General features: G+C 38.4%; 1 protein-coding gene across 2 annotated transcripts; it reads right to left on the reverse strand.

Moving 5' to 3' along the window:
• Positions 1 to 2,416: 2,416 nt before the first annotated feature.
• On the reverse strand, positions 2,417 to 10,629 carry CASP3 (caspase 3; the record flags this gene model as incomplete). 2 transcript variants are annotated; one of them, XM_084231234.1, is made up of 6 exons in its annotated part: positions 10,571 to 10,626; positions 7,788 to 7,912; positions 4,455 to 4,583; positions 4,010 to 4,185; positions 3,334 to 3,454; positions 2,417 to 2,646 (listed from the first exon to the last, which is right to left on the reverse strand). In XM_084231234.1, exons 1-6 carry the CDS (start codon positions 10,621 to 10,623, stop codon positions 2,417 to 2,419), a joined length of 834 nt encoding a protein of 277 aa, XP_084087360.1. In that variant the 5' UTR covers positions 10,624 to 10,626. The 2 variants fall into 2 exon arrangements, with proteins under 2 accessions (XP_084087360.1, XP_084087361.1); XM_084231235.1 differs by lacking the exon at positions 3,334 to 3,454 and having other exon boundaries at positions 2,581 to 2,646; positions 10,571 to 10,629.
• Positions 10,630 to 11,656: the final 1,027 nt, after the last annotated feature.

The following is an 11,656-nucleotide window of genomic DNA, read 5'->3' on the forward strand; positions in this document are numbered from 1 at the left end:
AGGCCAGAGGTGCGGGGGGGGGTTGGTGGTGGTGAGAGGACTCACCAGAGACAGAGCAGGGAACAGAACAAGCAGACTGACTGAAATACACTGCTGAGGGGAGTAGCGGGAGACAGGAAAGGCCTGCTGTGCCATGTGGGTAGATCCCTGCCCTGGGATTGAACTCCTGCTGCAGTGGCTGCGGACAGCTTCCTAGGTTGTGTCTTAACCCCTTGAGCCACCTGGGAGGCCCTGGTACTGTAGCTTTAAAGGGTCTTAACAAAGCTTTCATGTAGCCCTACTTCTTCAAAACAGGAGACCCTTATTACCAATTACAATTTTGTTTCCTGACTTAAAAATAGTGTATATTCATTATAGGAATTAGAAAAAAAAATTTTATTTATGTTATTATGTGGTTTTCTAAGTATATAAAATAAAAAGGAAACCTCCTCCCTTGTCACAACCCCATCTCACAGAGGTGACATCAGTGCTTTGTTAAATATACCCCTGGTTATTTCTGTCCCCTGCCCCAGCCATCAGTTCTATTTAAAATTTGCGGTGGGAAATGTACCCTTTCAGCAAGACCCTTTATACTTATTCACCACTACTCCACAAAGCAAGGAAACAATCAAAAATGTGGTCATATTTAGGGTTGTGACCCTTCCTGGCCTCAGTGTCGTTTTAGGAACTTGCTGGAAGAACCTAGGAATAGGAGATCTCCTTATTCTATTTGGTAATTTGCCACCATTTCAAAATATGTGATAATGAGGGGTCCTGTTGCATCCATCCTCTCTGGCTTGCCCCAAATGAAGATCTTGGTAAAAGTATCTTAACTTCTGATTAGCAGCTTAACATCAGAAACAGCAACAAAAGAAACTTGAACATGTTGGTAATTTTATATTTAATATCTAGAAATCAAAAACTCTTAACAAATTTTTAAAAATGGTCACACAGGAACAGGCCTTAAGATACTATTACATGCTTCAATTACTTAGAAAAAGTTATAGGCTTAGTCAAAACAAATAGTTGTCATTTATGAATTTCCACCTTTGACAAAAGAATCCTAAGAGACCTCAGCCCTAGAGCAGTGATGGTGCAGCCCCTCCCAGTGAGAACCTTGTAGCCAGGCCTCCCTGGCTGGGGGCCAGCTGCCTCCCTCTTGCCTGGTGCTTCTCTGTGCACTGGAGCAGGTGAAGATGGGTGATTTCTGAAGTCCTGTGTGCCACACTCCTCCTTACATGGCACTCTGTAACATGATCATTTCCCTTTGATTGGAAAGTTGAAGAGAAAATAACAAGCTCAAAATTTTTACTACAAAGAGTACTATGGTTTCTACTGTGACTCTCACCATCTTCAGAGATGACGCCATTTCTGGAATTTCTGATTTGGTTCACTCTCTTCATGATTCCTGCCTTGCCAGCCTGTGTGTGCACCAGTACCCATGCAGAAAGCTGGCTGGCCATCCTTATTCTGAGGCCTTGGCCTATGGCTTTGTCTTCATCACCTAGGCAGTGCACAGTCTCTGTGCAGAAGTATTCAGCTGGTTGATTCATTGTTTCTTCCTTACACCTCACTGTTTATTATGAAAATTGAATTTTAGTATGTTCCTAAAGAGTTTCTTCAGTTCATCTTGCTCTGTTTGCCCAGTAGTTTGAGGTTTTCACCTAAATGCATCTTCAGATGTTTTGCTGGTATGTGATGCTCAACAGTCTGGCTCAGGGACCAATGCCAGAGGGCCTGTGCTGGAGGATCAGCTGCATTTCAGTACCTCATTGTTGCAACCCTGGCCCTCTATAAAGGTGGCACTTAGCCTATAAGGTTGCATGGCTCACATGGTTTCTCAAGTAAGTAGTTTGGTTTTCAATATCAAACATGTTTGTTTATTGTTTTTTTTTTTTTTTTTTTTTTTTTTACAACAAAGACATACTTAGGACAAATAGCACAATACCACGACTCAGGTTAACAGTTAATTTATCTCGATACCAAAATGAAAATCAAGGTCTTCAAGCTTTTATCTATGCCCGCGGGTCCCCGATTTCCCGGATTCATGTCTAGAGTTTGACAAAACCAAAATTGAATACTCTTAACTCCCCTATCTGTATCATTGAAATCTATGTTTAGCTTCTTCATAATTATTGAACATTCACAGCGTAACATCACTAAAACGTGCTAATTATGAGAAATATTAATTTATAATCATTTCTTCTCATAATGATTGTACCATTATTCATTTTTCTTTATTCCTAATTAAAGTCATTTTCAACTACCTGATTTTAAGTTTGAGGTAGCTTCAGAGTAGTTCTATTGCTGTGAAAGTGGCATGTTTCAAAGGACCATTGAGAATATTAGATAAGATTTAAAATAAGAGTGGAAAGAAAATAGTTATCAGTTATACCATTTCCTTACTTGGCAAACAAATTTAAAAAAATCCATTTCTTTAATGATAAAAATACAGTTCTTTTGTGAGCATGGACACAATACATGGAATCTGCTTCTTTGCATGAAAAGTGGAGTTCAAGGAAAAGGACTCATATTCTCTCGCTACCTTTTGGTTAACCCGAGTAAGAATGTGCATGAGTTCAAGTTTGTGAGCGTACAGTTTCAGCATTGCACAAAGTGACTGGATGAACCAGGACCCATCCTTCGAATTTCGCCAGGAGTAGTAACCTACAAGGCAAATATAATCAAACAACATAGATATTTAGCTGATTCTATAAATTACACATAATCATAATGAAGGTAAAAACAAGTGTTAGCTTTTCCAGGTATTATTAGCCACAAAAACAGGCAAATGACAACTTTGGTTTCATGGAAAATGATACTGGGTGGGAGAAGAAATACTGAGTGTATTTGTGAATGTAACACTGCTTAAAATATACCTAACCTTTATTTCCAAGCTCATGACACCCCAAGTTGAATGATCAATAAATGGTTATACAATGACATGTGCAACACAGCCACAGAAACAGCACGGCTAACAACCTCTTCATTTCTCATTTTGTTTCTTTATGTCTTTCCCTCATGCCACTTCTATACTTTCCTATACTATTCATGTTTATCTTAATTTCCTATCTTCTAAAGAAATCTTGGAAAAACTACCTCTCTCCTAAATTGTAGGTGAATTCTGACTTGGTGGCATAACTGCAGCATAGTAAACTATCTGGTACTAAGTTCATGAACAACGCTGTAAGAATGCTCCTTACCTATATACATGTTTTCTAGCTACACTTGGCTAAAGACAACTTTTGGAGACTTCTCAATGGTTGAGGTATCATAAATTAGCTGTTAGCTGCTTTACAGAGACACTGGAATTGCGACAGCCTTTGGATACACTCCTCATTGTAACTATCTTACCAGGCGCTGTAGAGTATGCATACAAGAAGTCTGCTTCAACTGGTATTTTGTGACATGCCATGTCATCATCAGTACCACTGTCAGTCTCAATACCAGAGTCCAGATCTGTACCTCGGCAAGCCTAGAAGTAAGAAAATAAACATTTATTTAAAAAAAAAAAGTGGGCCTCCTCTGGTGGCGCAGTGGTTGAACGCTGGGCTGCGAAGCTGCCTGCAGCCTCTGCAGCACCGGTTCGATCCCTAGCCACCGGTGAGGGTCCCACATGGCACGCAGACCTCTCCTGTCGCGCCTGCTGCTCCCCTCAGCAGTGTACTTTGGTCCTTCTGCCTGTTCTGCTCCCCGCTCTGGCTCTGGTGAATTCTCTCACCCTCCCGTGCTTCTGACTGTACCCAGTGCTTATATAAATAAATAAATAAATCTTAAAAAAAAAAAAAAAGCTATATATGCACATAACTGTTATTTCTAAGAAATGTGAAGACAGTGTAAAAATTGATGTTAATCATGCAAAATCTTTTGGCTAAAAGTCTAAAATTAAACTTTGCTCCAAAGCGGTAGTTTAAATGAATAAAAATTTAACTTAGTTCAATAGTAGTTTTAGGGAAAAAAGCCAATCCCTTGGATAATAATCCTCAATGGCCACGTTGCTTTATTACCTCAACAGCCAACTGTGCATTACCTGAATAATGAAAAGCTTGGGTTTTCCGGTTAGACTTCTACAGTTTTCCCCTTTGAAATAACCTGTCAATATTTTCAGGTCAATAGGGCCATCTGTTCCATAGATTATTCCTTCGTCACCATGGCTCAGAAGCACACAAACAAAACTGCTCCTCTTGCTGTGATCTTCTTTAGAAACTGGAAAGATATTTACAAATAGGATAAAATAAATAAAACCTCTGCAATGTCATTCAACAATCTCATATATACTGTATGGGAATAAGATGAAGAAATGTTGAGAGTAGAACTAAGAGCATTTAAACTCAACTTAGGCCATAAAAAAATCCCTCTGGTGATTTTAGGGATTTGGCATTAGTCACTTTTATCATGTTTTATTATTGCATGTGTAATTATGATCAGACTGTAAAATTGAGACAATGAAGGTCATTCTTTTAGTAGTTTCTTACCATCGTACATCAATTCTTTAATTTCTTTACATGTAAGATCATTTTTATTCTGGACTTCATATTTCAAGTTCAGGAATGTTTCCCTGAGCTTTGCTGCATCTTCATCTGTACCAGACCGACATGCCATTCCTTGGAACAGAAAGAATTACTTTTACTTGCATTTAAAAAAAAACACTCTGAAATGAATTGAACTACTCAGTGAAGTCACAAAATCCACAATAAATTCTTCCTTTCAAATGCTAAGAAAATTCAAATATTCTGATCATGGTGATACAAAGTTGTCTTTAATTTCTTTGCATGTAAGACATTTCATAACAGAAGCTTTATTACAGTCACAAGGGTATCTTTCACAACTGCTTAGACAGTGAAAATAGAAACAACTTAAATACCTAATGAGATCTAAAATGGGGGCTTAATTAAATTATTCATTTATATAGTGAAATATAGGTTGCCATTCAAATTTTTATAGACAGAATTTTGCTATGGGAAAATAGTCATTATTTTATTTTATTTTTTTAAAAGATTTATTTATTTATTTATACAAGCACTGGGTACAGTCAGAAGCGCAGGAGGGTGAGAGAATTCACCAGAGCCAGAGCGGGGAGCAGAGCAGGCACAGGGACCAAAGTACACCGCTGAGGGGAGCAGCGGGCGGCAGGAGAGGTCTGTGAGCCATGCGGGACCCTCCTCCGGTGACCGGGGAGCAGCCGGGGATTGAACCGGCGCTGTGGAGGCTGCGGGCAGCTTCGCAACCCAGCGGTCAACCGGGGAGGCCCGAAAATAGTCATTATTTTAAAAAGAACTAGAAAACAATATTATCCCACTTTTGTTCATATGTAACAAAGCACACATTTCATGAACCAAAAATAACTGTATTTTTTTGATTTTTAACTTTCCAACAATTGTAAGATAGACGACTACTTTTTCATAGTACCATTAAAACCACAAACCACAACCACATGAATACTGTCCACCAGGCATTTGGCTACGGCAAATCTCCTTTAACCCTTCCAGACACCACCAGAGTGGTCATAACTGGCTACATTTGTGCAGATGTGGGATACTGAGCACAGAGGAGTTCAGGAGCTGGTCCAAGGCAGCGAGTATTAGATCTGTATACTTCCTTCCAGTACCTTCTAATAAATGTACAGATTGATTGCATGAGGCACTTAGATTTTAAAATGCTTAAGTACTAGAGGTAATATATCTTAGAGCTGAGTGAAAATTGTATGTGTGAAGAGGAAAAAAAAAAGGATACATGTCTGTTCTCTCCAAAATATGGTTATCTCTGGGTAGTGTAATCTTGAGTGATTTTAATTCTCTTCTTTTTGTGAATCTGTAATCTCTGAAATTTCTATTATTAATATATTTCATTTTTATAAAATTAAGAGCATCAAGATTTTAATATTAGAAAAGTTGAGGACAGACATCATGTAGCTGTTTGACAAGGTGACTGAATTCTGGTTTTGTTTGAACCACGGAAAACACCAGGCTGTTAGGATTATGAGGCTCTGATCTTCAAGTTTCAAAATAGAAAAAGTGTTCACTGAAGCCAGACTACTGCCTAAGTATTTTTTTGAGGAAAAGAGTGAAATGACATGCATTTCTTTAAAAAAAAGAATAGATTGATCAGTATAAAATTCTATAGGAAAAAGGCAGGCAACCACAGCTACAGTGTGAGGCAGATTATTCTAATAGTTGAACGTGGTATGTCAGCTTATAGATAAAAGTAATGAAAATGGTGCCTTCAGGGCCTCCCCAGTGGCTCAGTAGGTTGAGCACAGCGCTGTGAAGCTGTCCGCAGCCTCTGCAGCATGGGTTTGATCCCAGGCTGGCCAGGGAGAATCCCACATGGCGCGGCAGACCTCTCCTGTCTCCCTGCTGATCCTACCCCAGCTCTTGTATAAATAAATAAAAATCTTAAAAAAAAAAAAAAAAAAAAGAAAAAGAAAATGGTGCCTTCAGACTTAGGTATGCATTATCAATCTCTGTTTCCTCATTCCTTATAACAGCAAAATCTTTCCAGTGTAATCTGGAATCCATTTCACCACTCCTCTGGCAGATAGCCTACTTAGGTTGGATTGTTTGCGTCTAGTTTCTGTAATTAAAAGTTAATTCTAACATGATTAATGTATCAACTTAAAGATATATCAAATCATCACAGCATAAATTTAAAAATGAAAAGCACAGAACAGCCAAGACATTCATTCATATGGTAAATTATGCAAATTAAGAGAACATCTATTTAGAGTGGTGTATTATAGTCATTAAATTAACATGAAAATTACACAGCATGTATATAAAAAATACATATAGGAGAAATGCTTACCTTACCTTAAGCGGAACAAGTAAGGCTACAATATCACTGGCATGTTATGAAAATTAAGCTTTAAAAGAAACTGTCTAAACATCAAGAAATACATTAAAATGTTAACTAGCTTTTCAAAATTTTGAGGGATTTTTTCTTTACATGCTCAAAAACAAAACAAACAAACAAAAAAACCCAAAACTCTCCAAAATGCATTACATCCAAATGGTAATAGTTTAAATAGTTTAGAGACTAAGAAGAGGATTTAGTGACCAGGTGAATCTAGGGGAGGAGTTTCAGTAGGGTGGTAGAGGTAGAAAACAGTACCCACCCCCCAAGAGGGTGGGAAGAAGTAAAAATGGTAACTTAAAGTATAAAAGTGTCTACATTTAGGGAAGGAGACAAAAATCAAATCAAAGCTTAAGAGGAGACTGAGTGAATGAAAGGAGTCCCTAAAAGGGCAGCCTGTCTTTTATAGGGTCAGTGAAATAATCAAATAGAGCAATAACCTCACAAGGAAGTAAAGTAGCACAGGAGGTAGATTCAGAGCCTGGGGTGAGGTCAGGCACACCATGGACTAAATCCCAGCTCTGCAACTAATTCACTGTGTGACTATGCAGGGATTTTAATCTTTCAGGACCTGCTAGTGATTACTTTTCAGGTTTGTTGTAAAAATTAAAGGAGATAATACCTATGATGAGCCTTGCAGGTTCTTGGAAGGGAAAAATACTACATACTACTTATTAAGAACCTACCATTAGCATAAAAGGGAGTAGGAAGATAAAGAAGCAAGGGTTAAAGAGAAGTCAGGGCAGAAGAGGCCCCCACTGGAGGCTGGTTACTGGGAGAGAGTGCTGAGAATGGGCAGAAGAGTTAAGAGTCCACATTGTATTAGAAGATCTGCTCTCTCTCTTCATCATTCTGTGTCATAGTTTACTGAATAATCATATCAACACTATTTGTCATAGTATGCCAAATATAAATGGTAAAAATATCTGAAAAGCATTAAAAATTATGATACCTACCAGTACTCCCAAGAAAGTTCTTATTATTAATTATTACACATAAACCCATTTCAGGATAATCCATTTTGTAACTATTGTCCAAGGATATCCCAGAGTCCATTGATTTGCTTCCATGGAAGATCTTCCTGTTTGGAATTCAAACAATAATTTACAAAGGTAGGAATGACCAATGTTGTTCTCATTAGCACAACTTTATGACATATAGTAACATTTAACATTTATTGAACTTAATGTGCCAGACTGTGTCTTATAGGCTTTTCCTCACTTAAATTTTACAAAAAGCCACTTCAGAGCTGAGAAAATAACGTTCCTTAAGGCTAAGTAACATGCTGGCGGTAAACGCTCTATCAGTGTCAAGGATGAAAGCAGCCTTGGATTTCAGAGTTTAGTCTTTTACTATCTCAGGTTTATGTCTTCCTCTTTTAAAAAAAATTCTTATGAGCGCAAAATATTTTATCCTTCAAGGTAAGAATAATCTTAAAATTTACCGTGGAGTGATAGGAAATCAACAAAGTGCAAATATGACTTAGAGCACAATATTTATTGTAATTCCCCAAATGTTCCTTAAATCCTATGAGCTAAGCAAATAAATGTATTACTACATAGACCCACCATTGTAAATAATTAAAAATATTTACCTGGAGATCTTAATAAAGTCTTTGTTATCTAGATGGGGGGGGGTCAATAAACTTTCTTAAAAGGGCAAAATAATTAAGTATGTTAGGTTTATGGGCCATGTTTTCTGTTGCAGCTACCCCAGGAGGCAGGTGAAAAGGGTCCAGGCCAATAGGCAAATGAATGAGTGCGGCTATGTTCCCAAGAAACTAGATTGCAGGCCTGATTCCTGATCCAGACCAAGAGCCAGGAAGCAACAGGTCTAGGAAAGCTAAACAGTAACATCTGAAGTCCCTGTACTTCTTCACCAGCTTGAGTATTTCACATTATACACACGTCTAAAAAATTATTGGAAAAAGGGCCTCCCCGGTGGCGCAGCGGTTGAGCGCTGGGTTGCGAAGCTGCCCGCAGCCTCTGCAGCACGGGTTCGATCCCCATTGCCAGGTGAGGGTCCCAAATGACGCGCAGACCTCTCCTGCCGCCTGCTGCTCCCCTCAGCAGTGTACTTCGGTCCTTCTGCCTGCTCTGCTCCCCGCTCTGGCTCTGGTGAATTCTCTCACCCTCCCGCGCTTCTGACTGTACCCAGTGCTTGTATAAATAAATAAATAAATCTTTAAAAAAAAATTATTGGAAAAAGATTAAAATAGTAAATGAAAAAGTTAGAAGTGAACTATAATATTTAGCTAGAGCTCCACATTTTATAGATGGAAAATTAAAACTCTAGCAGCTGTGTGACTTGAGAAGGTCATACAGATAACGGAGCACAGAGATCTGCCCTCTCCAGAAGCCCATCCCACCACCTCCAGCTGAGGAGGTAGGTGCTGTGCTAGCAATGTTAGCTAGACTGGGAGGGGGCATATCTGATAGACAACAGAGACTCAAAAAGCTTGTGAATGTGAGGGTAAATTAAAGGATCTGTATATAAGAAGACAGAAAAATATATAAACCACTTTTAAAGAGTTTTTAGAAAGCCTCTGAGATTGCTTTACAAAATTAAATTTCTAGGAAAATTCCTTTGCAAAACAAACACTGCTAAATCTTTATTGGTAACCTGTTAATAGTATTGATGTAATACTTTTGCTTAGAATTAAAATTAGTTTAATTGGGTGGGCCAAGATAATAATATTGAGTCTCAGAAATAAACTTTCTCAGAAATAAACCCATAATTAGTTTATCTTGGGTGGGCCAAGATAGTAATATTGAGTCTCAGAAATAAACTTTTAGAATTGAATGCATCACAAGAGACCACAAGTGAATGAAAACAGACATGAAGACTTAAGAGTGTTTGAATTTTAACTTTTTCCTTTCTCTATCTCTGTGGTTATTGGAATCATTAACAAACAGAATATTCTGAAAAGAAGACAAGAGAAAACAAAGGGTAAACAATAACCCCTCAGTGGGTTATCTCAGAGAACTGGCACTTCATTTCCATCTTAAAACTCCTAAAGAGGAGGCCAAAAGCTCCATCAAATACCTCTCCTCTTCCAGAGTGATTTGGGAAGCTACAGAAGCACCCAGACTCTGAGTCCTGCTTTCCTGTGGTGTCCTCCTGCTTCCTGGATGGCGTTTCAGACAATGGATCAAACACTTTACCTGGTCTTTGCCTCAGTCCTCCTCCCGGTTTCATGGAAGTGTTATCACTTCTAATTTATTTATTTTTTTATATTTTATTATTTTTTTAAGATTTATTTTTATTTACTTATACAAGCACTGGGTACAGTCAGAAGTGCGGGAGGGTGAGAGAATTCACCAGAGCAGAGCAGGCAGAAGGACGGAAGTATACTGCTGAGGGGAGCAGCGGGCGGCAGGAGAGGTCTGCATGCCATGTGGGACCCTCCTCCGGGGGGAGCAGGGAGCGGCAGGAGAGGTCTGCGCGCCATGTGGGACCCTCCTCCGGTGGCTGGGGAGCAGCCGGGGATTGAACCGATGCTGCAGAGGCTGCGGGCAGCCTCGCAACCCAGCACTCAACCGCTGCGCCACCGGGGAGGCCCATCATTTCTAATTTAAAAACCAGATTCAGGAAGGGTAAGATAACATGTTTAAAAAAGTCATCTTGGTTTCTCTGGCTTGAAAGTCCATATTCTTTCTGCTACTCTGTTCTTCAGAGTCTGCTGTATTACCTACACTCACCTTCCCCTGATTATAAAGGATTCCATTTAAATACTCACATTTCTGAATTTTTAATGGATTTTGAATCCACTGAGTTTTCAGAGTACTCCATGGATACTTTTATAACTAGAATACAAAGAAAATAGAAGTTAATTAAGAAACCTGTCATTGTAAAACCACATATTAATTATTTCAATGGTTATTTCTCCAAATTAAAATTTAATACGGACATTTTCACATTAGCTTTCCCTTCTTTCCTTGGCTTCACGAACTCTGTTGTTAAAGTTTCTGTGAGTTAAACCCAGAATAATAATCCTTAGTAGTTAAGGTATGTATAATGTAGCCCACGTCTCGCTCTCATTTCCTTCTGTTTTAAATTGAGTTCTGAAGTACACAAGAAACTTACAACTTTGGTTATATTTGATTACAAGTTCTTATAATCAAGGCAGGTACCACTTACTAAGTGGTTATTATATATCAGGTGCTGTGCTAGGCATGTCTATCTTTTATTTCTCCAGCAGTTCTAAAAGTTGGAAAACAGAGCTAAGTAATGAAAATCTTTTCCTTGCACTTTGCTGCCTCTGAAAAAGCCAGCTTCTTACTAATTGTCTTTTGAGGTTCTACCATCTCTTTTCTAGCTTTCCAGAAACAAAGGAATGCATCGTGGCAATCTGCAATCCCCAAAATAGAGGAGAGAGGGAAAAAAAAGGGGTGTGTGTGTGTGTGTGTGTGTGTGTGTGTGTGTGTGGGATTTTTGACTTTCTCTAGTCTCTAGAGATCCTGGCTATTTCAAAACTTCTAATTAAAATGCAACTTCAACCTAACTTTCTATGTATGCTAAAGTCAGAAATCTTAAAAGAATATATACCACACACCAACAGGACTTGCTTAACTACAAAAGTCATTTTAAATTTAAACTTTAAAAGCCACAGTAAGATATACTATATATAAATTTATATATAATATAAATTTCATATATATGAAATTTATCATATTAGCCCTTTTTAAGTGTACAATTCAGTGACCTTAAGTACAGTCACACCTCTGTGCACCCATCACCAGGACATTTTTATCTTCTTAAACTGAAACTCCCTACTAAGTTCCCCTTCCCAGATCTACAAGGTTTCCTGGCAAAATATAATCTT

The sequence above is a fragment of the Talpa europaea genome, assembly GCF_964194135.1.
Source record: "Talpa europaea genome assembly, chromosome: 4".
Taxonomy (NCBI): domain Eukaryota; kingdom Metazoa; phylum Chordata; class Mammalia; order Eulipotyphla; family Talpidae; genus Talpa; species Talpa europaea.